This window comes from Mytilus californianus, unplaced genomic scaffold (genome assembly GCF_021869535.1).
Source record: "Mytilus californianus isolate M0D057914Y unplaced genomic scaffold, xbMytCali1.0.p SCAF_9, whole genome shotgun sequence".
NCBI classification, from domain to species: Eukaryota; Metazoa; Mollusca; class Bivalvia; order Mytilida; family Mytilidae; genus Mytilus; species Mytilus californianus.
The window spans coordinates 84,801,626-84,829,078 of NW_026262745.1; the positions used below are offsets into that span (position 1 = coordinate 84,801,626).

Consider the following 27,453-nt stretch of genomic DNA (forward strand, 5'->3'; position numbering starts at 1 on the left):
TTTAAGTCGTGCTGCATGTTGGACACATTTTAAAAACTACATACTGATGATTGTGACCATTTTTCTAGGATTAGACAATAGTTAATAAATGTGGTGATGTCCGGCTTAAGGTTAGATAAGAGACACTTACACATCCGCTTTTGTGTGATGTCTAGTCTCTTGAAATAATTTCTCAACGTTTTTTTTTTATACAAGTAACACGACGGGTCTCACATGTAGAGCATGGTTTGATAACCCTTTCGGTGCACCTGAGATAACTCCCGGGTTTTTGGTGGATTTTTTGTAACTGGTCAGCCTTTAGTTTACTAAAAACTGTTTTGTGGACTTGTTTGTCGTTTCATCATTTTACTTTTTTTGTCATGGCTTGTCTGTTTTTTTTTCAACTTAGGGAACGACCATTTAATTCAAAAGGGGGGGGGGTATGGCTTTCCCCTAAAAATTATTCTGATCCCCCATTTGATGAAAAAAAAAACTTTGATTTTGCATACCCAAACTGTCTTAAAAAAAAAAGACATCCAACATTAAAGATACTTGGAGCATGATCTGTCAATTGGACTATAGTAATAATAGTAAATATAAGATAAGATTAATTATGTTGTCGTTTTTACAAAGAAAAGGGGGAACAAAATCTAAAGAGAATGTAATAATTAAAAGACTAGAAATGCAAGAAAAGCATATAAATGAAGTTTTCATATTATTGTGTGAACCTTTTAGTTTTCAACATATATTTCTATACCAATACGAAACGAGTACTAAATAATCTGAATCAAAAAGAAAAATATTGGCATCAATAGGCTGCGTACAATAAACAAGAGAATTTATTAGCACTTGCAAATTGTATGTAAGTATAGTAAAAAGGGCGCGTTAAAAAAAAGAGAGCTTGTCATTATAGATCCACAACGAAAATTTAGTGATTCTTCTTAGTAACATAAAATAATTGGGAGTTTAAAGCACTCAAGTTCATGCGTAATCGTTCATGGAGAATTTTTCAAATGCGGTTTCCACAACATAATATCTAAGCAAAGTCATAAAAGATTGAAGGACATCCAGACAATTCTAGAGGTCAACATACGGTCTTCGCCAAAGTCGTAAAAGTGAAGATTCAAAAAATCTTCTTTACGCCTATAAGTTTGAATAAAGATATAAGGATTATCAAAGATCTTATAAAAGATAATTTGTATACAAAAAAGATGCAACACAAATCAGATAAAAAAAAATGCACTACATGATCTCTACAATACCAATATGATATAAACAACAACAACAGCAACAGGTATTTTTTTTTAAATAAACGATACCGTACCAATGAAAACCATTGCTAATGATAGCATTGCCATGCGCAAAGAGCTAGTCTCATATAAAATCGCACTGACCTATAAGAATCACAATACATACTAAACTGATCTCAAGTTATGCTGAAATGACTTACGAATATTTTTTCTCGGAAGATTTTTGTGTTGAATGAGTGGCTGAGGTGTAACTGCTAACACGAGCATAAGAAACAAATTGAAAAGGATAATTCCATAAGAAGGGGGAAAATTGGAATAGGGAAAGGAATTCAAAGCATGTTCTTAAAAACTGGTTCATTTGAAATCCTTTTATAAAACTTGTATGAACCATAGCCCAGTAATTGCAATTTGTATTGTTCCCTAAACACTAATGGCCCGGTTGCTTTACTATTCTCTAGACTAAAACAACGATATAGAAATAAATTTGATAATCTCACTTTATGTGCCCGATGTTATTGTTTGATAAAAAAAAGTGGTCCTTTTACAGTGTATAACAAATGTGATCATGGTGATGTTTATGCTTCATATTTATCCTAATTATTTTATATCTAATAAATTAAAATAACATTTTAACTTAAATTGATAATCTGGATGTTTATCTGACAAAGTGACGATATTTAACTTCCATAAAAGGTAAAAGATATCCACTTAACCTTTTGAATTGTATAGTAATGAAATATAACACCAACGAATTTAATGGCTGGTCCCTACACTTGGTACTATTGTTTATATAGCTAAAAGTCTAAATGCTTTAATTAAAAAGAATCACTCTTCCGAAGACGACAGGTGGTATATATTTTCTTTTATAGTTAAAGATTATTAAATGTTGTCAAGTTTGTGTTTCGCAGTTATCTTATTATTAACTCTATGAATACGCTTATTCAAAATAGAAATTGATCTTTCCGTTATCGATTTCAAGATTCTTAAGTTATCTTTTAATTAATATGTGATTTGTAATATGTCGAGATTTATATCTGGAATATTAATTTGAATAAGATAAAAAGAATGAGCAAAATGCCACCAAATGAATCAATAATCCACAGCTTAGACTTGGGAAATTCTAAAACCGAAGATGACGATGACCAATTAATAATTATTATTGGAGATAAACAGAAATCGAAAAATGTGACTGAAAGAAAACACAGGAAAAAGAAAAAGGTCAAGGACATGTGGGAAAATGAAGATTTCATACAAATAAAAGGAATACAGAAGGCCCAAGAAGTAGTTAATAAAAATTTACGACAATTACAATTGGATAAAATGAGGATAAGCCGTAAAGAAGCGTCGGAAAATATTCGACGACGTCGGGAGATGACACAACAAAAACAAGTTTTAAAAGAGGTTCTTCAAAAAATGAAAGGTAGGGGAGACTTATTTAATTACGAGCGAAATTTAAATGAAGAAAACAGTTTCAACTCTGACAAAGAAAATAAATTAATAAATAACAAAAACACAACTAGCACGCAATCGAAAGAAAATAATAATGTTAGTTATTTGGACAAAAGACTTATTCATAACGACAACAATAAGACAGATATTTTACCGCCATTGGTCAGGACTACAAGAAAACCTAATTTGTCGATGGCTTCAGAAAGGAAAAGTCCAGTTTCCACGTCGTCTGCAGATAACATCATTCCATCAGATACTAAACAGAAGAAGCCTGTTTACGGTGCGCATAAACGTTCAATAGTTGTAACGATACCGGACGTGAATACTGACGCTAGTCTGTACACACAAAGATCTGTAAGACGTTTTACCAAGAGTGCCAGCTCAGACAGGCGCAGTGTAAAATCAGATAGTGCAACTCAGTGCGATAAGGAAGAGGAAATCACTCCAAATAGAACAAATCATCCATCATCTGCACGTTCAAGGTTAACGGATTTACCTCCTATAAAGTTCACTCTTCAAGGACTTAACGGACCTCCGGTATCTTATTACGTAGAGAAAGGAAATATGGTAAGCTATCGACCTAGTTATGGTGTTCCAACATCAAAATTACCTGACGAGAAAACGACCAACCCAACCATGGTAGTTTCTCCTCGGAACTCCTCGGTCAGTATTCCACTTGTCCGAAAAGAAGCTTGTCGACCAAAGGATAACTTGTCAATCGTTGGTAAAAATCCCCAAATACCTCTATCACAGCATTTCTTCGAAACGGAAGAACCTCCGGCATTTGTAGGGAGGGTCTCGAGTTACGATATTAGGTCAAGCGTTTCTCCCGATTCTTCTGGTGGAAGTTCGAGAACCTCTCCACGACACAGCATGAGAGGGTCAAAATTACTTCGGAAAAAACCAAAAGAAACAAGTGTGAAAAAAGAACTTCAGTACACTACAGCAACTGGATTTGTTATAAGTGAATTTTCAATGCAAGATCGTGTTCCAAAGAAACAGAATGTCAAAGTAGAAAAACAGTCAGTGCACGAATTTCCAGTCCATGTCCGCGAACGCTATATCAAAAAGAAACTTCTGATTGCCCAAAGTGACAGACAAGATGCTGTTTCGTGGAAAGTACGAAAATATATAACAGGTTAGTGGCAAAAATATCTTTTATTGTGTCGTTGTTTATGGATCAGTATAACAGAATGGTACACACTGAATTCGCGTGAAATTATAACTGGTAAATATATACGAGACAGCAACCCATTGAAAGAACGTGAAGGCAAATAAATAACAAAAACCCATACAAAAGTTCAAACACACACCTTCATCATTCTCTCCCCCAAAGAAACAAAGAAACAACAAAACACTGTCAATCCAAGTCAATTCAGGTCGGAGGCGAATGTACCTGCCATGTGCGTGGTTTGAATTAATAATCTCAGTGTTGACAGGCTAGTGATAGCCATAAAGTAGACAAACTACTTAAACCACTCGACCACCGTGAGCATTTGTTACGTCATATACTTAATCCATTGGATGTGTACTGATTGATACTTTGTCTTGGATGCATGATTTTTTTATAAGTTGTTGTTGGCTACGAGCTAGCTTTAAGAAACTGCAAGTATTCTCAGACCGTTACTTTGTGTCTTTAGGGTTTTACTAGGTTTTTTTATCGATCCGATGAGTCCAGCTCTTTTCATCTGATTTTTATAGTTTGTGCTATTGTTGTGCTGTTACACTGACCACTGTCCTAGGTAAGGGGAAGGATTGAGTGACCACACACTTGTTTAACCTTGCCACATTCTGTATGTGCCTTTCCTGAGTCAGAAGCCTCTATTTCAGTGTTTGTCGTTTTTTGCTGTATATCATATTTGTTTTTTCGTTTGTTGTTTTGTACATATATCATGGTGTTGGTTTTCTCATTTAAATTGTTTTACATTTCGTTATGTCGGGGTCTTTTGTAGCTTGCTATTCGGTATGGATTTTGTTCATTGTTGACGGCCGTACGGTGACTTATAGTTGCCCACATTTACTTCATCTGGTTTCTGATGGATAGTTGTCTCATTGGCAATCATACCAAATCTCCTTATTTTATATTCGAACAATTATTAGAATATATGCATATTGTCGAACATTGATGTTGTCACCTTATTAAATTAATATACTCGATCATGTTGTACGCATGTTTCTCATTTTCGTGTCATATAATAATAATCGTCTTACATATCTCACTACTTCTTAATATATGTTCAATAGATATTCCTAAGTCTTTTCAAAATATAAAATGTAAATAATAAAGACACAGGACGAAGAAGACAAACTTTACAATATAAACTTAGATAAGCTCAATGTAAATATTCTAACGAGCTTAGACGGAATTTACTGGCGATTTATTAGCTTATAAAACTAACTGTAAATATTTTCTTCTATTTTCATATTTATATACATTGTTGACATAATCGCCCATAATTACTGTCAACATTTATGTACTTACCATGAAAATCTTACCATAATTAATAAAAAGTTAAAAATAAGTTTTCTTTGTTAAAATTTAAACGACCCCAATTAAATTTTTCAATAGAACCGTTACATATTTGCTTTAACAATCACCACAACCAAAAAAATTTAATATTTTCTAAAGAAGTGTAACAAAATATATTTTTCATAATGAACTGATTTACTTTATTTAAGATATTTATGATTGTATTCACAATCATATAGAACCTTACCACTAAAAGAACAATGGTATTGTTGAAGCGCCGTGCAGTATTTTAAATAATGAAATATGAGATGCAAAAGATATGTTTATTTGAAATAGGAGAAATTACAAAACCATGATATTATCTGTTGAAAGTGACACTGTTACATGACTTTGAAAATAAGAAGATTTAGGGTAAAGGTATGAGACAGCAATCAAACAACATAGAACAAAATCAAAAGACATATAGTCCACAGCCAAGTAGACAAGTTTATATGCTCTATTCCAAGCTTTTATTTGTCCGTAGTTCAGAAAAAATTCTGCCATCCATCGATCTCCCCTCCCCCAATTAAAAAAACAAATAAACAACAAACGGCATTGGCCTGAGAGATAGGACAACTATTGGTAAGGTTGTATATCGTGGGCCTACATGTGATGTCAAAATTAATCTATCGAATCCCATTCTCCTGTCATAATTTAAAAAAAAATAAAATAATAAAAAAAAAAATATTATAATAATAATGATAACTATAACAAAGCTATCCTTCACTCACAATAAAATTTTCCGTATTTACACGGGTGCTGAGATTTGATTTTTGTTTAATTTCTCTATATTAGGGTAGGGGGAAAGGGGGTACAATACATTCTAGGGTTCGTCGGTACCGGAAAATATATCCACTTGAAAAAAAATTATGTTGAAGGAAAAGTCCCGTCTTATATATTTCTATAATATAAGCCTTCGTCGGTCCATATCGTTTGCTTTCAACGTTTTTATCGGATATTGTTGTTTACCATAAATGCTGAACCTACGAAGGCTTATATTAAAAGGACTACCGTCTTATACAGTCAAACAAAGCAATTAGCTAACAGGTTTGAAATCCGGAAGGACTGATGCTAGTGTTCAGAGTCAGGATGATAAATCATAAAAGAAGTTTATGAAACTACAACCCTTCCAAATTCTATCCATAACATATGTATATATATATATAATTCGTCTCAAATTTAGCCCAACAATGTGAGATCTTCAAAATTGCGTTATCAAATTTTTGTTGTTCCCTCAGCGGGATTCCTTGCTTCTGTGACATCGTGGCAATACCGCCTGCACCGTGTCCAGCGCCCTAGACCACTCGACCACCTAGGCTACATTAAAATATAGCTTTCGGTGGTCAAAGTAATGCCTTTCCTATATATATGCATGTACTTGTACATCGTGTGTTCATTCTGAGGTTCACATAGTACAAAAGTGCAGTACATCTACATAGGTTTATAATGAGTTTGAAAGGTAGGACTGAAAGTATTATAATCAACTACAAAAGTCAGTATAAACGAATAGTAGCCATCGTTAAAGAAACTAGACCTCTTATTTGACTCTTGTTATACGTTTCTAGTCCATATTCTTAGTGAACATTAAAATCAATATATGCCTACATGAGGGTCGAAAGGGGGTTTGCAGAATAGAGAATATTGAGCAAAAAGTGTAGAATAAATGACTGAAAACATAAGGAATAGAGAAAAACAGCCACAAATATGAATACCGAATAATAGGGTGCTAAAATATAAACAATAGAGAATAAAGGGTACAGAATATAAAGAATAGAGAAAAATTGCATAAATGATTAAGGAGTACAAAATAAAGGACCCCCAATTCAGACCCTCTTACACAAACTTGAAGACAAAAAATTACCTCAGCATACCAAAATGAAATGAAATTGTATTGAACACCAACAAAGGTAAATACAACACACCACATTTCTGTACCTCAATAAAATAAAGAGATCATGCAACATCATTTATCAAAGTCGTGTTCTTTTAGAGAACATGCTAAATATTGAGATGTTTTATTTGGTAGGGGAGTTTCCTAACAGTACTGAAAAGCGTAGATTTACATCACAGATGTGATTCAATGTATTTAGAACGTACTGTAAACCAACTGTTTAAAAACTGTCACTTCCGGATTAGACCTTTGTTGACATGTCATCTGTATAGTGTAAACAAAACTATTGTAATGGAACACTAAACCTTCTAGTTAAATTTTTTTTATAAGTATCACAAAATGTAATAATTGATGTAATGTAAATGTCAAGAAACTGGATATATGAAGTTTTAACTACAGTTGTTCTCTATTAGTTGTAAGACGTTGATAAACCAGTTGGTGAAAACAATTATCGTAAAATCGTCAATGTCTTAGGAGTTTGTGCTTTCATTATTTCTATCTTTGTGTTTTTTACTGCGAGTTTTGTGGTTTCTGAACTGCAAGCTCAGTTGTTTCCTTGATGTGAGCTCTATAGCGTCTTACTTGCAAGTTACGTGGTTTCTTAACTGGACCCCCTCCCCCCTGAGACCTCTGTAGTTTCCTTAGTGCGTGTTCTTGCAAGCTATGTGGTTTCCTATTCTAACTAATTACATTAACATGTTTTCAAAATGATTAGCCTGACTAAACTTAATGATACCACGCGTACCATTATTTTGGTCAGACGGCTTAATTGTTGAGAGTAAAAATCACACAGGATGTTCTAAATGAAAACTCACCATAGCCAGAGGCGGATTTAGGGGAGGCAGGGTGCCCACCCCCCCTCCCCGTTTTGTGGGAAAAATTTGGTTGATTATTTAGGGAATCACTGAAGCATGACTAAGCGCCCCCCGACTTTATGAAAATTTCTGGATCCGCCATTGATAGCTATAGAGGTTTTTAATATATGAATAACTTAGTTTGTATTATACTAGAAATGATTTCTTCAGTCTACGGCATAAGACCAGTGGTTATCTCTGGGTATCCCAACATTCTACACCAATGACATTGACAGTGAAAATCCAAAAACAAATAACACGTTCTATTTGAAAAAGAGAATTTCTATTTTATTCTCTTTTTTTGGTGGTTTCAAACTCGGTTGACCATGTGAATTAAAATAACAATATTTGTCAACAAATCTATTAGATGATGGCAATGCTAACATGATTTTATCATATTTGGGGAAATCTCCCCACTCAATGAAAAAAATTGGTCTCCTTGAATTAAAAAAAGTACCAGTGGGGAAATATCCCCACATACACATATAAAACCAATAACATTAGAATGGGGAAATATCCCCACGATAAGATAATTAATTGGAAAACAAAAGCTTTAAAATATTGTTGACCATCAATTGGGGAAATTTCCCCACAATCTTATCATGTTCAAACTAGATACTGTTGACTATCAATTGGGGAAATTTCCCCATAATCTCATCATGTTCAAATTAGATATTGTTGACTATCAATTGGGGAAATATCCCCATAATCTCATCATGTTCAAATTAGATATTGTTGACTATCAATTGGGGAAATTTCCCCATAATCTAATCATGTTGAAATTAGATATTGTTGCCTATGAATTGAGAAGATTTTCCCATTATATCATTAAGTTCAAATTGACGGCAAATCAAATAAGTGTATGTACAAAAAAATGTCATCCCAAGTCGTGAATATTTAGACAGTGTTCAGACAGTTAACTTAAAACAAATATTGATATATTGCCTATCAATAATAATATCACATATATTTTATTATATTATAATTTATAAATAAATGTTACGGCTAGAATATTTTGTTGTTATCCGTATACAGTATGCAGAATGTTTTGAATACAGAGATTATCTGTTGTAAAACATATTGCTTTAAACATGAGAAGCTTACTTAAAATCGTTATTATTAGGAACAAACCTCCATAAAATAGAGGCGAAAGATACCAGAGGGACATTCAAACTCATAAGTCAAAAATAAACTGACAACGCCATGGCTAAAAAAGAAAAAGACCAACAGACACACAATAGTACACACAACACAACATAAAAAACCTTAAGACTAAGCAACACGAACCCACGAAAACATAAGGGATTGGTATATTTTTAGGAAACAACAAAAAACAACAAAACGCACACAAACAAGGACACCTATGTTTAATCAGTAGACACCACCGTACTACTTGAAATCAATTCCAACCAATTTGTTATACCAAATATCGATATTTTCAAATTTCTTCATGAAGCTGTCGGTGTTCACAAAATACCTATCCTGTATGTAAACGGTGATGATGCTTTTGTGAATTTATAAAAGAAATGATTTTTATGACGAAACGCAATAACTTGCATAAAGATAAAAAGATATATAAGTACATCATCATCACTTTTAATATGCTAAGATTGTGTAATGAATACAAAAAGTGTTATATGACACATTGTTACATGTTTTAATACTGCAACTATATTGCACAGCTGTATGTGCATAATATTGTTAGACTCATTGTTGACGATTTAAAACTTATTCTGTACAAACCTACAGTTGGGTGCAGACCAAGCATTACATGTAGACGGGCGGAAAATGTTAACGCGGCGTTTACTCGCGTGCACTTTGTGTAAACGCCGCGTTAACTCCGAAATTTCAGTAGACATAAAAAGAAAACGGGCGTTTACCTTCGCGTTTACCGTGTAAACGCGAAAATGACGCGTCTTCTAATTTTGTAATGTGTTAACGGGCGTTTACTTCCGCGTTTACGTAAAATAAGACGCGTCTTCTATTTTTGTAAAGAGTAAACGCACATTTACTGTTTGTAACGCACGTTAACGCAGATTGACCAATTATTAACTATTAGATGAAAAGCCGCGATAATGTGCTACGGCATTGAAGTTTTGTATGCTATGTCATTTATTTTATTTTTTTAGCATAACCTAGTTGAATATGCCATAAAGAATGTTGACGAATTACTCATGATACTGTATACAACATAATTTTACATGTACACATAGTTTTGCAGTATTTAATTTTGACATATTTTTTTCAAATATTTTTGTGAGTCAATATTTGTACATTTGAAAAGAAGATATAGAAAATCCGCTATTTAAAGTTATTGCAATTAATTTTTTTTTGCAATTAATTAAAGTTAATATTTCGAATTAAAAGTGTTTTTGAATTGGTATGATTTAATCACATATAAGTAAAATATTAAGATAAAAGTCATTTTAAAAAAATAAAAAAAAATGTACAAATGTACACGAAGTTTTTTTTAATAATTTACACAATTAGTTAACACGAAAAGTAAGCGCGTTTACTTTATGTAATGCTTGTAATGCTTGGTCTGCACCCAACTGTATCTGTTGTTGAGGATTATTGCACTTAAGATATCTTTTTCATTCATTGATGTTGTCTCATTGATGGTGTAATAACGACTCCTTTTTTCTACATACAGTTTGCCATATTAAATCATAAGAACATTCTACACCAAACAAGCCAATTATGTGATTGTTTGCTTTTTTATTATTAAGATATCATGATAATGTCCCAATATAAATTAAATAACATATATAACCTTGTTCATTCATGTATTCATGTATAGAAATATAGGATCATTTGACTGATATTAAATTTCTTGTGTTCAAGATAACAGCTTCCTTTTGTCGTTGTTATTGTTTATCATATCCTGTTTGGAAAACAGTATCAGATGACTTCGAGTCTCTTGTAAGTTCATATATACCGGTATATAAACATAACACCTTTATCTGAAATCATCTTGATGTCTTTTTTCGTAGATTCTGTAGACTTAAGACTCTTACTATTTTGTCGTCTGCAAATATGACTTTGTAACCTGTAAAATAGATAACATTCTCACATCAAAAGGACAGAACACCATACACAAATTACATATATACAAATAAATCAAATATATCTACATCTTTCCTTTCAAATCGGTGTTTCCCTCGACTTTATGACAATGTTGACTTCGTATGCTATGTACATTTTTCTGTTGGTTCGACAGGAGCATAAAAGTAGTATTCGTGTAATAACTTTTCAGAAGGAACATACATATCATTACGACCAACTATAGAAACACTTCCTTGGCATTTGAATTCGTAAACCAAAGGGTAATTTTGGTCAAACACTACAAATTTTACAACATGTTTACGAAATCATAGTGACATCACTAGTGACAGTTCTGCAGTTAAGTGTACCGATTATATTAGCATTCTAATTTATCAATAACATAGTTCTACTTTAAATTGTCCAACTCCGATTAGTAGAGTTTGCTGTGTTTAATAGAGTTTGCAATCGAAACCCCCGTGTTTGACCTTTTAAACCTACCTGAGTAACCTCGACATCAATTTTGCATTATCGACGCCCATAAACAAACAAAAAATAACAGCCGATGCTATATTTATATCCTTAGTTTTGATATTTAACACAGTAGTATTTTCACTTCGATTCGGGAAGGTTGCGCACATGACCACTGATTTTATAATTCTAGTCAACCTGAGTTATACGAATAGAAGTAGGCCTAATAACATGATTTTGAAGGTCTGAAATAATTTAACGATTGTTACAATTGTAGTGCAAAAAATTGCTGTAAATATACCTCCTTCTTCAACAAAATTTAAACTGAGTTATTATCCCTTTCGGGATTCTGTGTCCGGAACGATTTTCGTTTTCAGTCGTCTCAGAGTCCCTTATCAAGCCCTATTAACAGAATTCAGTAAATCTATTATAACCCACCCCACTTCGAAACGGAATGGTAAGTAGGTCCTGCTCTACATGTGATACTCTGTGTTCTCTCTAGATACTCCGGTTTTCTCCGCCAATAACAACAAACGTTCATGATTTAGTCTAGAGTGCACAATGTGGCCTTCAACACAAAAACTATCTGACAATCAAGCAATTAAATAATTATCGTTCTTTTCTAATCTCACTTTAATTTATATCATGGTTTACCTGATTTAGTTTTTTCTAAGACTGTTGCACTATACCATTTCTTCTCCGGTTTCCAGAAGCCCATTACTTTTTCGTTCACTGCAAAATCCTGAGAAAAAATCAAAACAATGTATTTATCTTTAAAATTTCACCTCAGTTTAAATTCTGCTTTTAATTTTGTTAAATTAGCACGTTTTAAACTAAATAGAAATAAAAAGATGTGGTATGATTTTTAGTGACACTATCTACTAGGTGTCAATTGACGTGGATGTAAGCAGCTATATTTCACTGTACGGTATTCAACAATAAGCAATCATATACCGTAGTGTAAGCTAAAAAAAAAGACGATCTAACATAATGTCATATAATTTAAACGAGATTACCAACGGCCAATAAATAGAAATGAAAAACATAGATCACAGCAGCCAAAAAAACCACTAAATTACTGATTTCGGACAGACACATACATAATGTGGCAGAACTAAACGTCAAGTAAAACTCAAACAAATATTCCAATTAAGTGTGAAATCATTCCAGCAAAGTTTAAGATAAAATCGATTATTGTAAGGTATAATGATGCATCGTGGGATAGCATCGTTTCTTGACACATGGCCGGAAATATTTTTGAAATTATTCTTGAAATTCACAAAACATCTAAACGTATCATGATGTTCCTGGGTTTACCCCCCCCCCCCCTTTTTTTTTCCCCTCCCCCCCCCCCCTTTTCCCCGTAACCCCATCTCAACATTTTTTTTCAAAATGGCTGAATTATCACACAACGTGCAAATTTAAAATGAAAAATAATATATTCATATATATATGTTTTCTTTTGGGAGTTCGGTGGTGTTTGGCTGAGCTCGTTGGTATTTGGCGGAAAAGACAGAAATATGCACGGTTGATAGCTTCAAAACCACATTGCATACACGTAATATAGATTGCACTGACTTACTTTGCCCAAGGCATTACAATTTTTTAATCTAAGTTTCAGTAAATTACATAATCCATGACCTAAGACTAGCAGAAATGAATTACAATACTCATACTTCATACTCACATTTGTTACTTCCAATGATCTGATGTTTTTCTGATTCTCATGTCTCTTCTTTTCCTATTGAAAATAATTGAGTGAATAATTAACTATTTAGTGTTTTGTATAATTGACTAAGCACACATTGAAGCGTCTCGCCTGGTTCACTGACCACTGATTTCATGTTGAAAGTCTTAAAGATAAAGGTTTAAATACAAGTATCGTATAAACTTAACATTTTTAAAGATCCATGACAATGAGGTTAAGGTTAGATAAATCCTGTCAAACAGACATATGCACCTTACAATTATTCCATACAACAAATTAAGTTGACCTATTGCTTATGGTAATAAGATATCAGACCAAAACGCAAAAACGTAACATTAACCAAAGAACCATGAAAATGAGGCCAAAGTAAGAGTAAATTGTCTTTCCAGACAGACATGTTTACAATACAATCATTCGATACACCAAATATAGTTGACCTACTGCTTACTAAATATGAAAAACAGACCCAACCACAAAAACTTTGACAAATGAACCATGAAAATGAGGTCACGATAAGACGATACCTGGTTGACAGACATGTACGCATTACAGTTATTCCATACAGCAATTATGGATGACTTATATCTTATAGAATTTGAAAAACAGACTAAACCACAAAACCTTAACATCAACCAATGCACCATGAAAATTAGGTCAAGGTGAGATGCTACTTGTCAGACTGACATGCACCCCTTTCAATCATACTACTTATAGTATCTGAGAAACAGACCTTATCAAGTTACTTGAACCTTGATCAATAATTTACATCGCCGCCGCCACGGCCGGATAATAATCACTTTGTCTCGCATTCTGCAACTTTTCGTCTTTTAAATTGTAAAATGACGTTTAGTTCGTGTAAACTCAATTCTTGTAAACGTTCGGATGCATAGGTTTAAAACTGAACAGTAACTTAATGTTATCTTAGGTAATAATTGATTTTAATCGATTGCACTATTAAAGACTTGATTTTCCTTGTTTATTTAAGTCTTTTTATACAAGAAATAGTTCTATAAGGTCATGCTGTATGCTCATTTCAACATGTGTAGGCTGTAAATGAGGCCATATCCACATCGACGAATAGATAACATTTAAAAGTGAACGTGGAACATGCTATAAAATTAATGGTCAAAGATGAAATTAAAAAAAAACATGAATGAATAAATCACTTAACTTACCTCGTTTGCATAAGAAGTTCTTGCTTCGATCTCACTTGTCATCTCTGTTTCCTATGAAAATAATGTTTTGTTTTTATCAAAACTTTCACATTTGTACAATTAATATCGTATTTTGAGGTTCCATTTATCATATTAAAAAGGTTAACCGCACAAGAAGCAGTAATTTCAATTAAAAAATACAATTTATGTGGATGACATAAATAACCATAAGGTATAGTCTCCAGCAAAATATTTGAGAAAACAAAAATATAAACTGTTGATAGCTAAAACACTTAAGGACATAAACATATGGTCTTATAAACATTTAACTTTGCCTCAGCATTTGAAACCTTAATTTTAGCAAAATGTTAAGTAAATTACGTAAATCATTAATTGGCAATCTTCAATAAAAATGTAAGTAAGTTAGACAGCAAATCAAAATTCTGTTTACTCACGTTCGTTGCTACTAACTCCTCATTTGTGGCCTGATTTTCAATTTTCTCCTTTTCCTATTATAATCATAAAGTATCTAATTACGTATTGAGTTTTAAGCAATGAAGAAATAACTTTTTATGATATTTGAAAGTTAAAAGTGTTTTAAACAACTTAAGCTAAATCCATTGACACTAATGAAAAACTGTGAGCGTTAAATTCTTAATATTGATATTACTTTTATCTTCACATCTAGAAATATGCAATTGTCGCTATTTTCTATATGTTAATGGAAAGTGAAATATCACTATATATCTTTTTAAGACTGTTCCCTAAATAGATTCAATAGTTGTATGAAAATAAAAAATTCACTTAACTCACCTTGTTCTCATGCAACTTTCTGTTTTTTGCCTTGCTAGGCTTGTCTTTTGCCTATAAAAAAGATTTAAATTGTAAATAAAGGTTTAATATTTGTACACAGAATATTGTATTTGCGGTTTTAATTAAAATATGAAAAGCGCAAAGCAAAATAAAACATTGATGTGTATAATAAGGTATGCAAAATGATTTGAATACTTTTCATAATCGCCACTGCTATTTGTATGGATCTGGAGTTACAAAAGCGATATGAATAGTTGATCCAGCGTGATGGCATTGGATAAACAATCATGAGTTTTGATGTTTACCTCTTTTGGCTAAATCACAAGTTTCTTTGGAGAGACAAGTAGAGGCTAGAAAAAATCTATTTCAGGAACATGACGCTATGTGCTTAAATGAATTTAAAAAATATATATATATATTAATATTATATGAAAAAGGACAAATTATGTGTTAAGATTCTTTTACACATAATATAGTGCATTAGAAACATAATACCTCTACAATAGTGTCTGCATTCCTTTTCCTTTGATCTTCTAGTTCTTTCTAGCAAAATAAAGAACAGATGTATTATAAAATAAAGTTTCAAATTATATCAGATGTAAATCTTTTGTGAATCAAAAATGACAAGTATGCTAAAATACACATGATGCAATGTTCGTGCGCAATCACATGTTGATTTTTCACCTATTGAGTTTCAGGGATTTGGGTGTAAAAGAGAAAGAAAATATAGAAATTGAAAATTAAGGTGGTCGCTAATTTCCTGTCTGTGAGCATGAAAATGGTTGACTACTTCAACTGTACACAATGTAACTACTTTCTTGAATGACACTTATCATGACTATAAAACAATAATTGGGTCTTGAGACTTCTCCATGATGCAATTTTATTTAACATTATTTTCTTTTGCCGGACACAACTTTATCAAGGACTATTCCACAGTCATAAAATTTTTGCGCCTGTCCCAAGTCAGAAGCTTCTGGCCTTTGTTAGCCTTTTTGTTTTTTTTTTAATTTTAGTTCATTTATATGTTTCGGATTGTAGTGTGACGTCCATTTTCACTGAACTAATACACATTTGTGTTTAGGGGCCACATGAACCCGCCCCCCCCCCTTCCGAGTGCGGGATTTTCTCACTTTGTTGAAGACCCATTGGTGGCCTTTGGCTGTTTTTCTGCTCCTTGGTCGGGTTGTTGTCTCTTTGACACATTCCCCATTTCAATTTTCAATTTTATAACTGATTTAATATGACTTGCTATGAAATACAGATGATTCAGTTGCAATGGATATCTTTATTACAAGACGGTAAAACCAAAGGTAATAATTTCAAATAATTTGAAGTTTTCAATAACTTTTGTTTAAGTGAGCTAAGAACGACAAGAAAAATTACGAATATGAACATCCTCACAATTCAACAACCAGATCAATTAGGCAATAATATCAAAGAGATGTGTCAATAAAATCTAATATTATGAACATACCTCCAAGTTCTTGATCATGGCATCTTTTTCTGCTATAGTTTTCTCATTCCGTTTACATTCTTCAGATTTCTAAATAAAAAAGTCATCTCATATCAAGTTCGTACTAGAGGTAACAGTACGAAGATATTTTGTTTAATTCAATATAATAAGAAGATATTTATTAAGATGAGTATCATCATTCAATTTTAAAATAATTGTGGCTCTAGGAAAAAGATAATTTCTTCCAATTGATAGATTTCCGTATTGTTTTCTGCTTTTCTGTAATTGAATATATTGATAAATGTTTTTTAACATTTAAGCAATTTTTAAAACTATAAAGACGTGAATTAATGATCATATAGTAAACTACTTTTCAACAGGCATCGGCTTTCTGTCATGATTAACCGTATTCAAATACTTTGGTTATAGACACTAGACTCTCATATAATAATGTTTCTATAATGATACTAAGGCATCTTACATGCAACACTTAAAACCTTCAATTTACATATGAGCTCACATAAAGTGTCAAAATTGATTGATTCTAATATTTTTGATGTGAAAGAACTAATTAATGGTTACCTCTTTCTCCATTGTCTCAATAAATAGATAGTGTTGCAGCGATTCGGCTTGGTCATTTTTTTGCTTTTCTAACAAGATGATCTCGGAAGCCTGAAGAAGTAAAATATAGTAAAAATGATGTATTTTCACTTTATGCATGTCTAAAAAAATTGTATTCTTTTAATATGTAAAAGGGCGGGGGCCTTCAAACAAGAAATATGTTCTCAAAAGTCATCATTTGTAGTGAGAATCATGGACAACCGGATCTTTGTTAAACTTAGTAGTTAAATTATTTGTCTATCTCTAGAATCGTACAGTAACAGTCAATTCAAGTCATGTGTTGTCAAACAAATATTTATTTATTATAACTTTATTATTTAAATCTATATAGCCGCATAGTCATGATAGTAAATCAGTAACATTTTTATGTCAGGATGAAATGAACCTCTCTATGAAATCCTGGATTACTTTCAGTTTCAATTTTAACATGACAAGGTACGATTTATAGAATAACTAATCGAAGAATTCAAATAGAGAAAAATATTCAACAAGTGACCGAACAACACATGTATATACTGGTTATTATCAATAATACCTGTTCATCTACTGTTGCTTTCATTTCCTTGCAATGCCGTTTTGATGCCTCAAACTGCTTACTCATTTCATGAAGTTTTCTTTTCAATGAACTAAAATGTTAAAACAACATAAAAATGATAAACAAAAGTCTTCTCCAAATATTTTAAAGTACTTTTTTGTATCGATCAATGATACAATAAATGAGGTTTGTTAGTCAGTATAAAAACATTTAAACCAATCATCTGTAGTAAGATTTATAAGAAAACCCCTGAACTAACAAGTCACAGTGTGGATTTTCTGCCTTGAATTGTATAATACAAAAATGTTATAGTATTTCATGAAATAAATGCATAAAAATTGATAAATTACAAGTTACCGATAAATATTCCTGTACGTTGGTCAAAGACAAATTAATTATATTCCATGGCAGTTAAAACAAAATTTAAAATAAAAATTCAACAATTATCGAGGTTAATACAAAATTGTATGATATGAGTTAAGACTTCATTTTACAATAAATCAATCAATGTTATTATTTTTAATACGGATGCAAATTATGTATACCTATTTTCTTCTTTAATTTCTTTGCTGAAAGTTAAAGCATCATTCTTTGATACGTCACAGTGCGCTTCAACAAGATCTTTTTTCTTCCTAGTAAAGTAAATGCAAAACATTTTTCTAGCTTTGTAATATACATCTAGTGAGTTGGATCACTTAAAGAATGTCTTTCAAATTGTTTTTCTTAAAACAAAATTGCATGATAAGTTAATAACTCGACCTTCTGTAATTGTGTCTTTTTTGTTTTTGTTTTTGGAAGGAGTGGGAATTAGGGGTGGTTATGCTGTTACTTAAGGAACTACCATTTAACTTCAAAAGGGGGGGGGGGGGGGGGTATGTTTTTTTTCCTAAAAAATATTCTGATCCCCAATTTGATGAAAAAAAATATTCTGGTCAAGCAGATGACAACAAAAATATCCTGAATGCAGATTTCCCCCATACCTTATAGTGTTAAATTTTGAAAAAAATAACTTGATTGATAGCGTCGCACGAAAAAAAATAATTTGATTGAAAGCGTTGCACGAGAAAACTATAACTAGTTTTCTGATATGGGATAACCATTAGGAAATGAGTTTGGGTTAACATAATAGGCTTTTTGGGCGGCGGGTATGTTTTTTTTTTCTGAGTCAGGAATTTTTTTTCGGGCAACGCTATCAATCAAATTATTTGTTTTCGTGCGACGCTATCAATCCAGCATCATGCACATGTTAAAATCATTAACACGATGTCAAGCATAACAAGCAAAATAAAAAAAAAGACAAAAAGTAAAACGCTGTTTGATAGTTGATTGATTGATGTTTGTTTCACGTCCAGTGGCAAATATATCATACATGTTCAGGACGAGTAACATAATTAGAATTAGTACTTGGGTTGCTGATGTAATCTTAAAAGTGATTTTAGGAAAAAATGAATACAAAATAGGCAGTCGCAATTTAAAATGTTTTACTTTAATTCAGTGGCATTTTTTACATTACTATAAACATTTCCCATTTCTGTTGTACAGTATGGTTATGTTATTGTATGTCGTATTTATTTCCCCACATAAATTTTCAAGGAAACAAAATATTTTACCACAATCAATTTAAAAGGAAAAACGCCCCACCCCACTTGTCCCACCTAATGTAACAGTATCGCAAAAATTTCGATGATAGTTCCATTTATGTTGACGTTATTGATTTGATTCCTAGTTTGACTCAACTAAATGTTATGAAACTTATACTTGTATAATGTTAAATACCATCAAAACAGAGATTAAATTATAATAATTGTACATATATATTGCTTATTTTACCAACCTTTCACAGCTGCTGGGCATGTCTTTCCAGTCTTTTGTTTTTAATAAATTGTTTAGTACTTCCAACCGCTTTCCGTTTTCAAAACCTGATAACTGCTTAAAATGAAGGGTCTTCATCATGCCTCTTGGTTGGTGTTTGAATTTTCTTTTTTCATACAAGTCAAACACTTTGCATATTTTTACCCACACATTTTCTTCTGACCTTGAAATGGCCAATAAGGTTTTATATTTATTATGCAGGTCTCTTTTATTGTCAAGTCCCAGTATATGGCAGAGGTTTTGGTGCCACTGTTTAATGATACTTGCGGGAATTTTTCTAAAGTTTTTGTCGAAAAGCTTGTGCAATTCCTTTCTAAACATTCGAATAAAATCGTCGACCGAAGTGGGTTTACTCAAATCGTTTGTCATGTTGTGGTCGTGACCCAATCTTAGGGCCTCAACATGTGATAGGTTGAAGTATAAACGGCATCTTACTGTACATAAATGGTTGAACCTTGCCTCATCTTCTTCTAACAGCTCTTGAATAGCTTTCCGTGTATGATTCCCACCCACCGTCTCAATTGTATATCTCCCTGGCTTTCTGAGTTTTCTTTCCTTAATCTTTTTCCGGCTTATATCTATGACGTTACCAAGGAGAACCGTAAAACAAGCTTCCTTCTTTGAAAGGGCTGATTTAATTTCCTCTACATGACGATTGTCAATTGCCCTATATAGCCTTTCTGGTGCAGGACTTACCATGTTGGAAACATGAACTTCTAAACATTCACCTGAAAACATGTTTTGAGAATAAGTTTTAGATGCACACTATATTTAACATCTACAGTACTGTCTACAGACTTAAAATAAATGGGGAATGTGTCTAAGGGACACATATGATGCTCCCGCTTGCATAATACCTTATAAAGGGACATAACTCAAGAACAGTAAAGGTGATGCTACCCACATTTGTATTTGATCTGAATTTTGTAGTAATAAGCAGTGTGTATACGTTTCATAACATTAGGTTGAGGCAAACTGAGAACAGAGACAAAGCAATCAGCGAGTTTTCTATTTGTAAAGGTGAATAACTCTAGAACGGTAAAAGTGACGCCACCAAATTCAAACTTGATGTATGTTTTGTGGTAATAAGCATTGCATATAAGATTCATAACATTTAGTTTAGGCAAACTAAAGTTAGAGAATAGAAACGAAAAATTCAGCAATTTTTCCATTTGTAAAGGGGCATAACTCTAGAATGGTAAAGTGACGCGACCAAAATTCAGACTTAATCTCTGTTTTTATGGTATTTAACATTATGTATAAGTTTCATAACATTTAGTTGAGGCAAACTATCGTTAGAGGCCGGAAACCAATTTTGGACATACGGACGTACAGACGGACAAGGGTAAAACTAAATGGCTCCTCTGCTACGGGAGAGGCATAAAAACAAACTTTCAATGTGTCCATTTTTGCAGTAAAGTTGATAGAAGATTTGATTATATTTTCAATATAAATTAATTTGCAGATTAATAGTTATTCAATGATATGGTATATTTGTTTATACATAATCCTGAACGGAACTCTTTTATTAAGATCTTATTCCCGTGCATCCATTTAAATGTTAATTTGCTTTATTAAAAACTCAACAATCGCTGCATTGGTATGTTCATCGTTACCTGAAGTTAATTACTATGTCGATGTGTATGTTAATTGTTTTTATTACTATAAAAAGTTAATTTAGTATTAAAAACATACCAATTAGTTCTCCTTCGAATTCGTTTAGTTTTTCCAATTCATTTTGTTCTAAATCTTGAAGTTGATTCTGTTCTACCAGTTGATTTTGTTCTTCTTGTTGATTTTGTTCTTCGACTTCATTCTGTTCTTCTGTTTGATTCTGTTCTTCCGTTAGATTCTGTTCTTCGACTCGGTTATGTTCTTCCGTTTGATTCTGTTCTACCATTTTACCTAATTCCTCTTGTTTTGCACAAATCGCTTGAAAAGGTTGAACGATAGCACTTGTCTCAATTTCCTTTGTTGCAGTCGTACAACTGTTCGAATCTATAAAACACATGAAATGCCATGAAAAAATAAGACATTGATGGTGTTCTTAATAAATTGAGACATAACTATAAATATTATCATAATAATAAAATAAATAAATAAATAAATAAATAAATAAATAAATAAATAAATAAATAAATAAATTAATTAATCAATAAATTAATAGATTTTTAGGACAATTAACAACACACACGAACACTTATGAAGTCATTTTTGTATAGATTATCTATATGTATACAGTTATACCTTTCCCGTCTGATGAGTGATGAATGACGAATGCTATAGTATCATGGACCATAGATGGTATATCAAGGACTGACATATTTATTTCATCGAAAGTACTGAGATAAGATGTCAACTCATCTCTCGCTTCTTCTGAGATACCTTGTGTAGTATCTACATAATCAGTGAATATGCTGTCCCCTACTTTTGGCAATTTCTTTGATGCAGATAACTTGTAATTTCGAAGGAATGCTTGAACTTCATTCTGCATCCCTTTCGCTTTCTGAAGCAGTGAAATGCTATTAACACCTAGGGATAAAATGATAATTGTTACCGACTCAAAGCGGATATCGAAGAGTAATTTTTCACATCATAACAAGATAAAAACAAATGAATAAGCATTAGAGCTCATCAATGCCTTAAGTGTTTGGGTATTTTGTCTCCAATAGACCAAATCTGTTCTCGATCCGTTAAATTCCAAATTATCTTGTCATGAGTGAAAGTTGTCTCATTGCGTGCCTTGGAATTGATAAACATGTTTATAGCAACAAGTGGGTTAAATTATTCTCGTCCTTCCCCCGCCCCCCCCCCCCCCCCCACCCCCCCCCCCCCACCCCCCACCCCCCACCCCACCCCCCCACACACACCCCTTCCCCCTTCTCCTTTTATCCGTTTTAACATGTTTAAGGGTCCAGCTATTTCATTTATCTTTGATTTCGGCGTTAGTTGTCCATTGCCATCTTGTCAACTTCTGGTCCCCGGTTTTGTTTTGTCTCTTGATATACCTTCTATTTACTAGAACTTTGGTGTCACACCTTTCATATAAAAGGAGGTTAGCTAATAAAGCCTCTGGCTTTCCAACTTTTTGTGATAGTTTTACGATGTTTTGAAAATGTCTGAGATGGCAAGAAAGTGAAATAAAACCTTATCATTCCTAAAACATAAACTGCAGTTAGTACTAGACGCTCTGTCGTAAGTCGTACTTTTTGAAGAAATAAGTAAAACATTTCGAGTATTCATTTCGAAAATTTCTCAAATATTCTAATTTGTAGCAACAGAGACATTTGCATCTAGACTCTATGAACACAGGTACTTTGGGAAGGGAACTCCTCTCTCCTTTTTCTAAGTTTCATTTTGTATATTTTTTTTGAGCATATATTCTATGATATTTCAAAATTGAGAACGGAAACGGGGAATGTGTCAAAAAGAAAACAACCAGATATAGAGCCGAAAACAGCTCAAGGCCACCAAGGGTCTTCATGCAACACAGCGATAAAATCCCGCATCCGTTATACATATTCACTTATATAATGAGTTCTGTTGTATTCCATCCGATATTAAAATAGTTTATTCATATTGACCCTCTATTTATATTCCCACAATAATGATAGAGGGTCAACATTTATAAACAATTATAATAACTGGGAAAGAGCAGGACACTATAACTACTAGAAGATGCCCGCGGAATCGCGGTACAATTCGGCAAGTGTTGAAACACAGAGTTTTTAAATTTCGCGGACAGTACGGCGACTGAGCATGCGCGAAAGCGTATAAGACACGGATCGATAAAGGTCTCCGAATTAGGATATTTTCTCAAAAATTGGCGTTTTCTGTGGACATGCCAAGAAATCGTCGCTAAAAATTCCGGTCGACCTCCTACGGCATCCATTAGTAGTTAAAGATTTGATTTCATTCAATAAATTAATGTATGACCCGCGTGTACGTCTCACTTAAAACACAGCCATATACCAAATGGTCAAAATTAATCATCCATGTAATTTGCTTTATGGGATGTTTGCAAAATTTCAACGGAGGCAATTTCTTGGCATGGGAGTAAGGAAGAAAGACCATTCACAATTTGTCTTACATTTGTTTTTCTCTTTCAATTAAATAAAAAAAACTCAGATGTAGAGTTCATAAGATGGAAATATTCCCTGTGGAACACCCCCACCCTCCCTTTTTTTTGTGCTCTCTATTTTCAACCCTCTAATCTAATTAAAATTAAAACTTTGATTTCTAACCGATCTATTCATGTACCGGACCGGCAACTTTTTTTTTATTTAATAAGAAAATCTACAGTGCCGTTATACACATGCATGTTGATTGCTTGGAGTCCCCGCCCGAAAAGAAAGAAATAGTCTAACTCCAAGATACTATATTCCTGAATCACGTGATTTTTACTACGTGGAGATTTAATTAGAATAAATACCGAATATGGAAAGTGAAACTATAATTCATAACATAAAGTCCGTTGGCAAATAGAAGTAAAAGAAGATTATTTTTGGCAAAGGGTACCGGGGTAATCCTCTTTGTGTTCAAAATATACATGAAATATTTGCCACTGCCCCTTGTCTCCGTTCTATGCATGTTTACCCTGAGTTTTCTATCTGTTACTGACAAGATTGTTTCAAAGATAAATTTAGGAAGTACAAGACCCTACATTTATGCGTCATATCACAAATATTTTCGACTTTGTATGGTTTCAGAGGAGTTGCGGCTCGATGAAATCGGTTTCTCCCTTTAGTAGTATAGATGTATGGAAGTAAGCATGTATTAATGATCCGCAGAGCTCTGTTTTAAAGTCAAAGCATTTATCCATAGTTACTGTACTAACTGTGACATCGATGGTTGTAAATGGCATCTGGGATTCCCTATCAGTCACGTGATTTTATCGAGTCTGGTAATTAAAGCGCACCTGTCGGAAATATTATCTATTAATCTATTATTAATAACAAGGTGGCACTGTATCATTTAAACGTTATATTTTCATAAAATGTTTGAAAAGAAATCGAATAGTTTTTTTCTTAAATTGATAAACGGACGAGAATTGTTAAAACTACAACAGTTCGATTTTATTTTAACATTTTCTGAAGGTAGAAAAATAATGCTTTAAACAGAATTAGGCTATTATTTTCATAATAAAGAGTCTTACCATGGATATGATTCCACGCCTTTAGGAAGGCTGATCTTGAAAATAAAGTCCCTCTGAACTGGTCTTTAAATAAGGATTTCTGTGAATCGAAATCTTTAAGCTGAACACTTTGAACCTCTCCATCAACTCTTAAAACCTGAAATATTAAAGGAATAAATTAAGTTAACGGAATGTAATTACATTTAAAAAAAAAACGATAGCATTATCATGAGGAGTTTTGAACCTGATCGTTTTCAGTTATATTTAGAAAAACTGATATGCATTGCGAATTGATAGGACAGCAAAATCTATAAAGGCGCAATTAAATCGGACATTTTTAGCGCAAACGTATTTACCCATTTCAACGCAAATAATTGTAGCCAAATAAAGTTAAAAGTACAATTGCACAAATGCCAATTTTATACATGTTATAGCAACATACATTAATTAATATCTTTCTTCTCTTAAATATAAAATAATCGAACAACAAATGTATGACAAGCCGTACAGCACTGTCACTGGCAATGCGATGTAAAAATGTATTTATTTAAATGCAGCACTTTATATTTACAGAATAAAAATAATAATTAAACTAGAGGCAGTAAAGAGCTTGTTTCACTCTGCATCTTAAACAATGGCTGCTCCCCGTCTAGAAAACTAATAATTCGTGACTGAAATATTGGTAAAAATCATCCTGTAACTGATGATTTGGGCATTGTTAACTTATGTGTAGATCGCGTCTTGCTGATAATTTTTGCTACATCTATTTTAGATTTTAAAATAATTGGCAATAACGCAAAAACAATGATAAAATCGTCATTAAAGTGCAGTAGACAATTAGCAAACAAAATGAAAAAAGAAAACTTGTTAAATTCGTCAATTAAGAAAAATAAAATCTTCATAAAGTATGCATACTTATTACTTTAAACGTTTATGCAAATTAGCTATACTTTTAACAGTATGGTAATTGTATTGAAATTGCTCGTTAACCCATGACCAGTAACCTTTTCCGGTTATTATCGCACCCTGATAGATTATTGAACTATGGCGTTTAAAGTCATGAAACATTTCTAAAAAAATAATTAAAACCAAGCAAAATGTACTTTCTTGAGAGTGAACTAGAATGAACAGTTGAAATTATAGGATTGATTGATTATATGTTGGTGTTTAATGCCACTTTCATCACTATTGGCTATATAGTGGCGGCTAGCTTTTGTTGCCAGAGGAAGTCGGAGTGCCCGAAACCGAAGAATAATTGTCAATCGAAACTATTGAAAAAAGTACGTTTACATTAGAAATATGTGAAATTACAAAAAAAAATCGTTCTCATTTTTTTGCATTGGCAAAAGCCAAGACTAAATTAACTAAAGCTACAGTACCTTTAAAAATCCTAATCCTCCAGGTATGATATCTTTTATTTTCCCCCATTTGAAACGTCCAAGCACAAGACAAAAATCACCACTGTCTAATACAATGTCCCAACTTTCCATAATGTATATCCAACCAATGAGTGTACAATTGATAATATGTTCACACCAATTTATACTTCTCGCCCTAGCTTGCATGTCAATCACTTTAGAAATTTGATCCTTCTCTAGAAAACAGTCGGTCTTCGACACGCCCACATCGGGCTAGATGTACATTTTGAAATAATCGTCGATTTATAATTCCACCATGGTTTTCCTAAACGTGTTTTTTTTATTTCTTTCAATGCTTGTGATATCCGATGCCGTATGTAGCGACAGCGAAGATGAGACAGAAAAGGGACAGGTATGTATCATGTTATGCATAACTTATTTTCAAATCAAAAGCGTAATTATGGCGAATGTTCGCATAATATACTATACACTATGAAAAAGCACTAAAGGTTACGTTCAAGTGCGTAAAACAATTATAACCACTCCTTAAAACCACAAAGGAATTTCCAATATTGCAAAAGTGTATTTTCAGCACATTTTTTATTCCACGCATGTATTTTTTTTTATCCCAAATGTTGAAAGATATACAATATATGTAAATTGTCGGAAAATATATAATTTATTTGTATAAGCCTCAGAAATAGGACGAAAAGCGAAGCTCGCCGAGCTTTTCTCCTGTCTCGTAGCGAGTACAAATAAATTTTATATTTTCCGAAAATGTACATATATTGTTTTTATCCTGAAAATTACAACATTCACTTGAAATTTAGTTGTTAAAATCTAAAAAAATGTCTCTAATTTTTCAAAGAATTTGACATAGCTTAAACGTAGACCGCGAAAAGGACCCCAAAATGAACTGTTACGCAAAAAAAAAGGAATATCCACATTACCGCTCGCTCAACATGGAAGCCGGGTAACAGAAGATTTTATTTGTACACGTTCAAATGAAGCAAACATAATATTTGTGTACCTGTTATTTGTAGAATAGTTGGCTGATTGCAGGATAAAGCAAATTATAAACGACAATTAACACCGTGTACGTTTTTTTAAAACGTTGATCAATTGACTGATTATTATAGCTTGCTTAACGTCTAGTTGCATGTTTTTGAAATAGCAGTTTAGTTGTATAGCTATACACAGCGTTTAGGTGTAAAGTTTCATGTTTTGTCATATTTTAACATGTGAATATGAAAAAAGGGAGATTTTGTAAGCTTGCCAATGAGTCGCTTCATTATTAAGTACCCTTCAAGGCAACGTATTTCTTTGCATAGGTTACTTTTTACAAATAGAACTAGAC

The 27,453-nt window shown here is 32.7% G+C and overlaps 2 protein-coding genes across 2 annotated transcripts in view; one reads left to right on the forward strand and one right to left on the reverse strand.

The window, feature by feature from the left end:
* Positions 1–2,116: 2,116 nt before the first annotated feature.
* The window catches only part of LOC127714339 (uncharacterized), a 50,121-nt gene continuing 24,784 nt past the window's right edge, over positions 2,117–27,453 (forward strand). Inside the window, exon 1 of the mRNA XM_052220398.1 lies at positions 2,117–3,816. Coding sequence (XP_052076358.1) covers positions 2,295–3,816 — 1,522 coding nt within the window. The 5' untranslated portion in view covers positions 2,117–2,294. The remainder of the gene's footprint in view (positions 3,817–27,453) is intronic.
* Positions 10,308–21,597, reverse strand: LOC127714340 (putative protein tag-278). The gene is made up of 13 exons (XM_052220399.1): positions 21,300–21,597; positions 19,567–20,332; positions 18,278–18,364; positions 17,733–17,823; positions 17,159–17,248; positions 16,598–16,666; positions 15,616–15,663; positions 15,121–15,171; positions 14,763–14,816; positions 14,329–14,379; positions 13,133–13,186; positions 12,100–12,187; positions 10,308–10,981 (listed from the first exon to the last, which is right to left on the reverse strand). Exons 1-13 carry the CDS (start codon positions 21,502–21,504, stop codon positions 10,902–10,904), a joined length of 1,734 nt encoding a protein of 577 aa, XP_052076359.1. The 5' UTR covers positions 21,505–21,597; the 3' UTR covers positions 10,308–10,901.

Excerpts from the sequence above, each read along its gene's own strand:
- LOC127714340 (XM_052220399.1), bottom strand. The coding sequence starts at position 21,504 with ATGGTAGAACAGAATCAAACGGAAGAACATAACCGAGTCGAAGAACAG. Across the intron at positions 17,824-18,277 it reads GAAATTAAAGAAGAAAATAG|TTCATTGAAAAGAAAACTTC; the intron begins GTATACATAATT and ends TTAACATTTTAG. Across the intron at positions 12,188-13,132 it reads GATCATTGGAAGTAACAAAT|GATTTTGCAGTGAACGAAAA; the intron begins GTGAGTATGAAG and ends ATTTTTTCTCAG.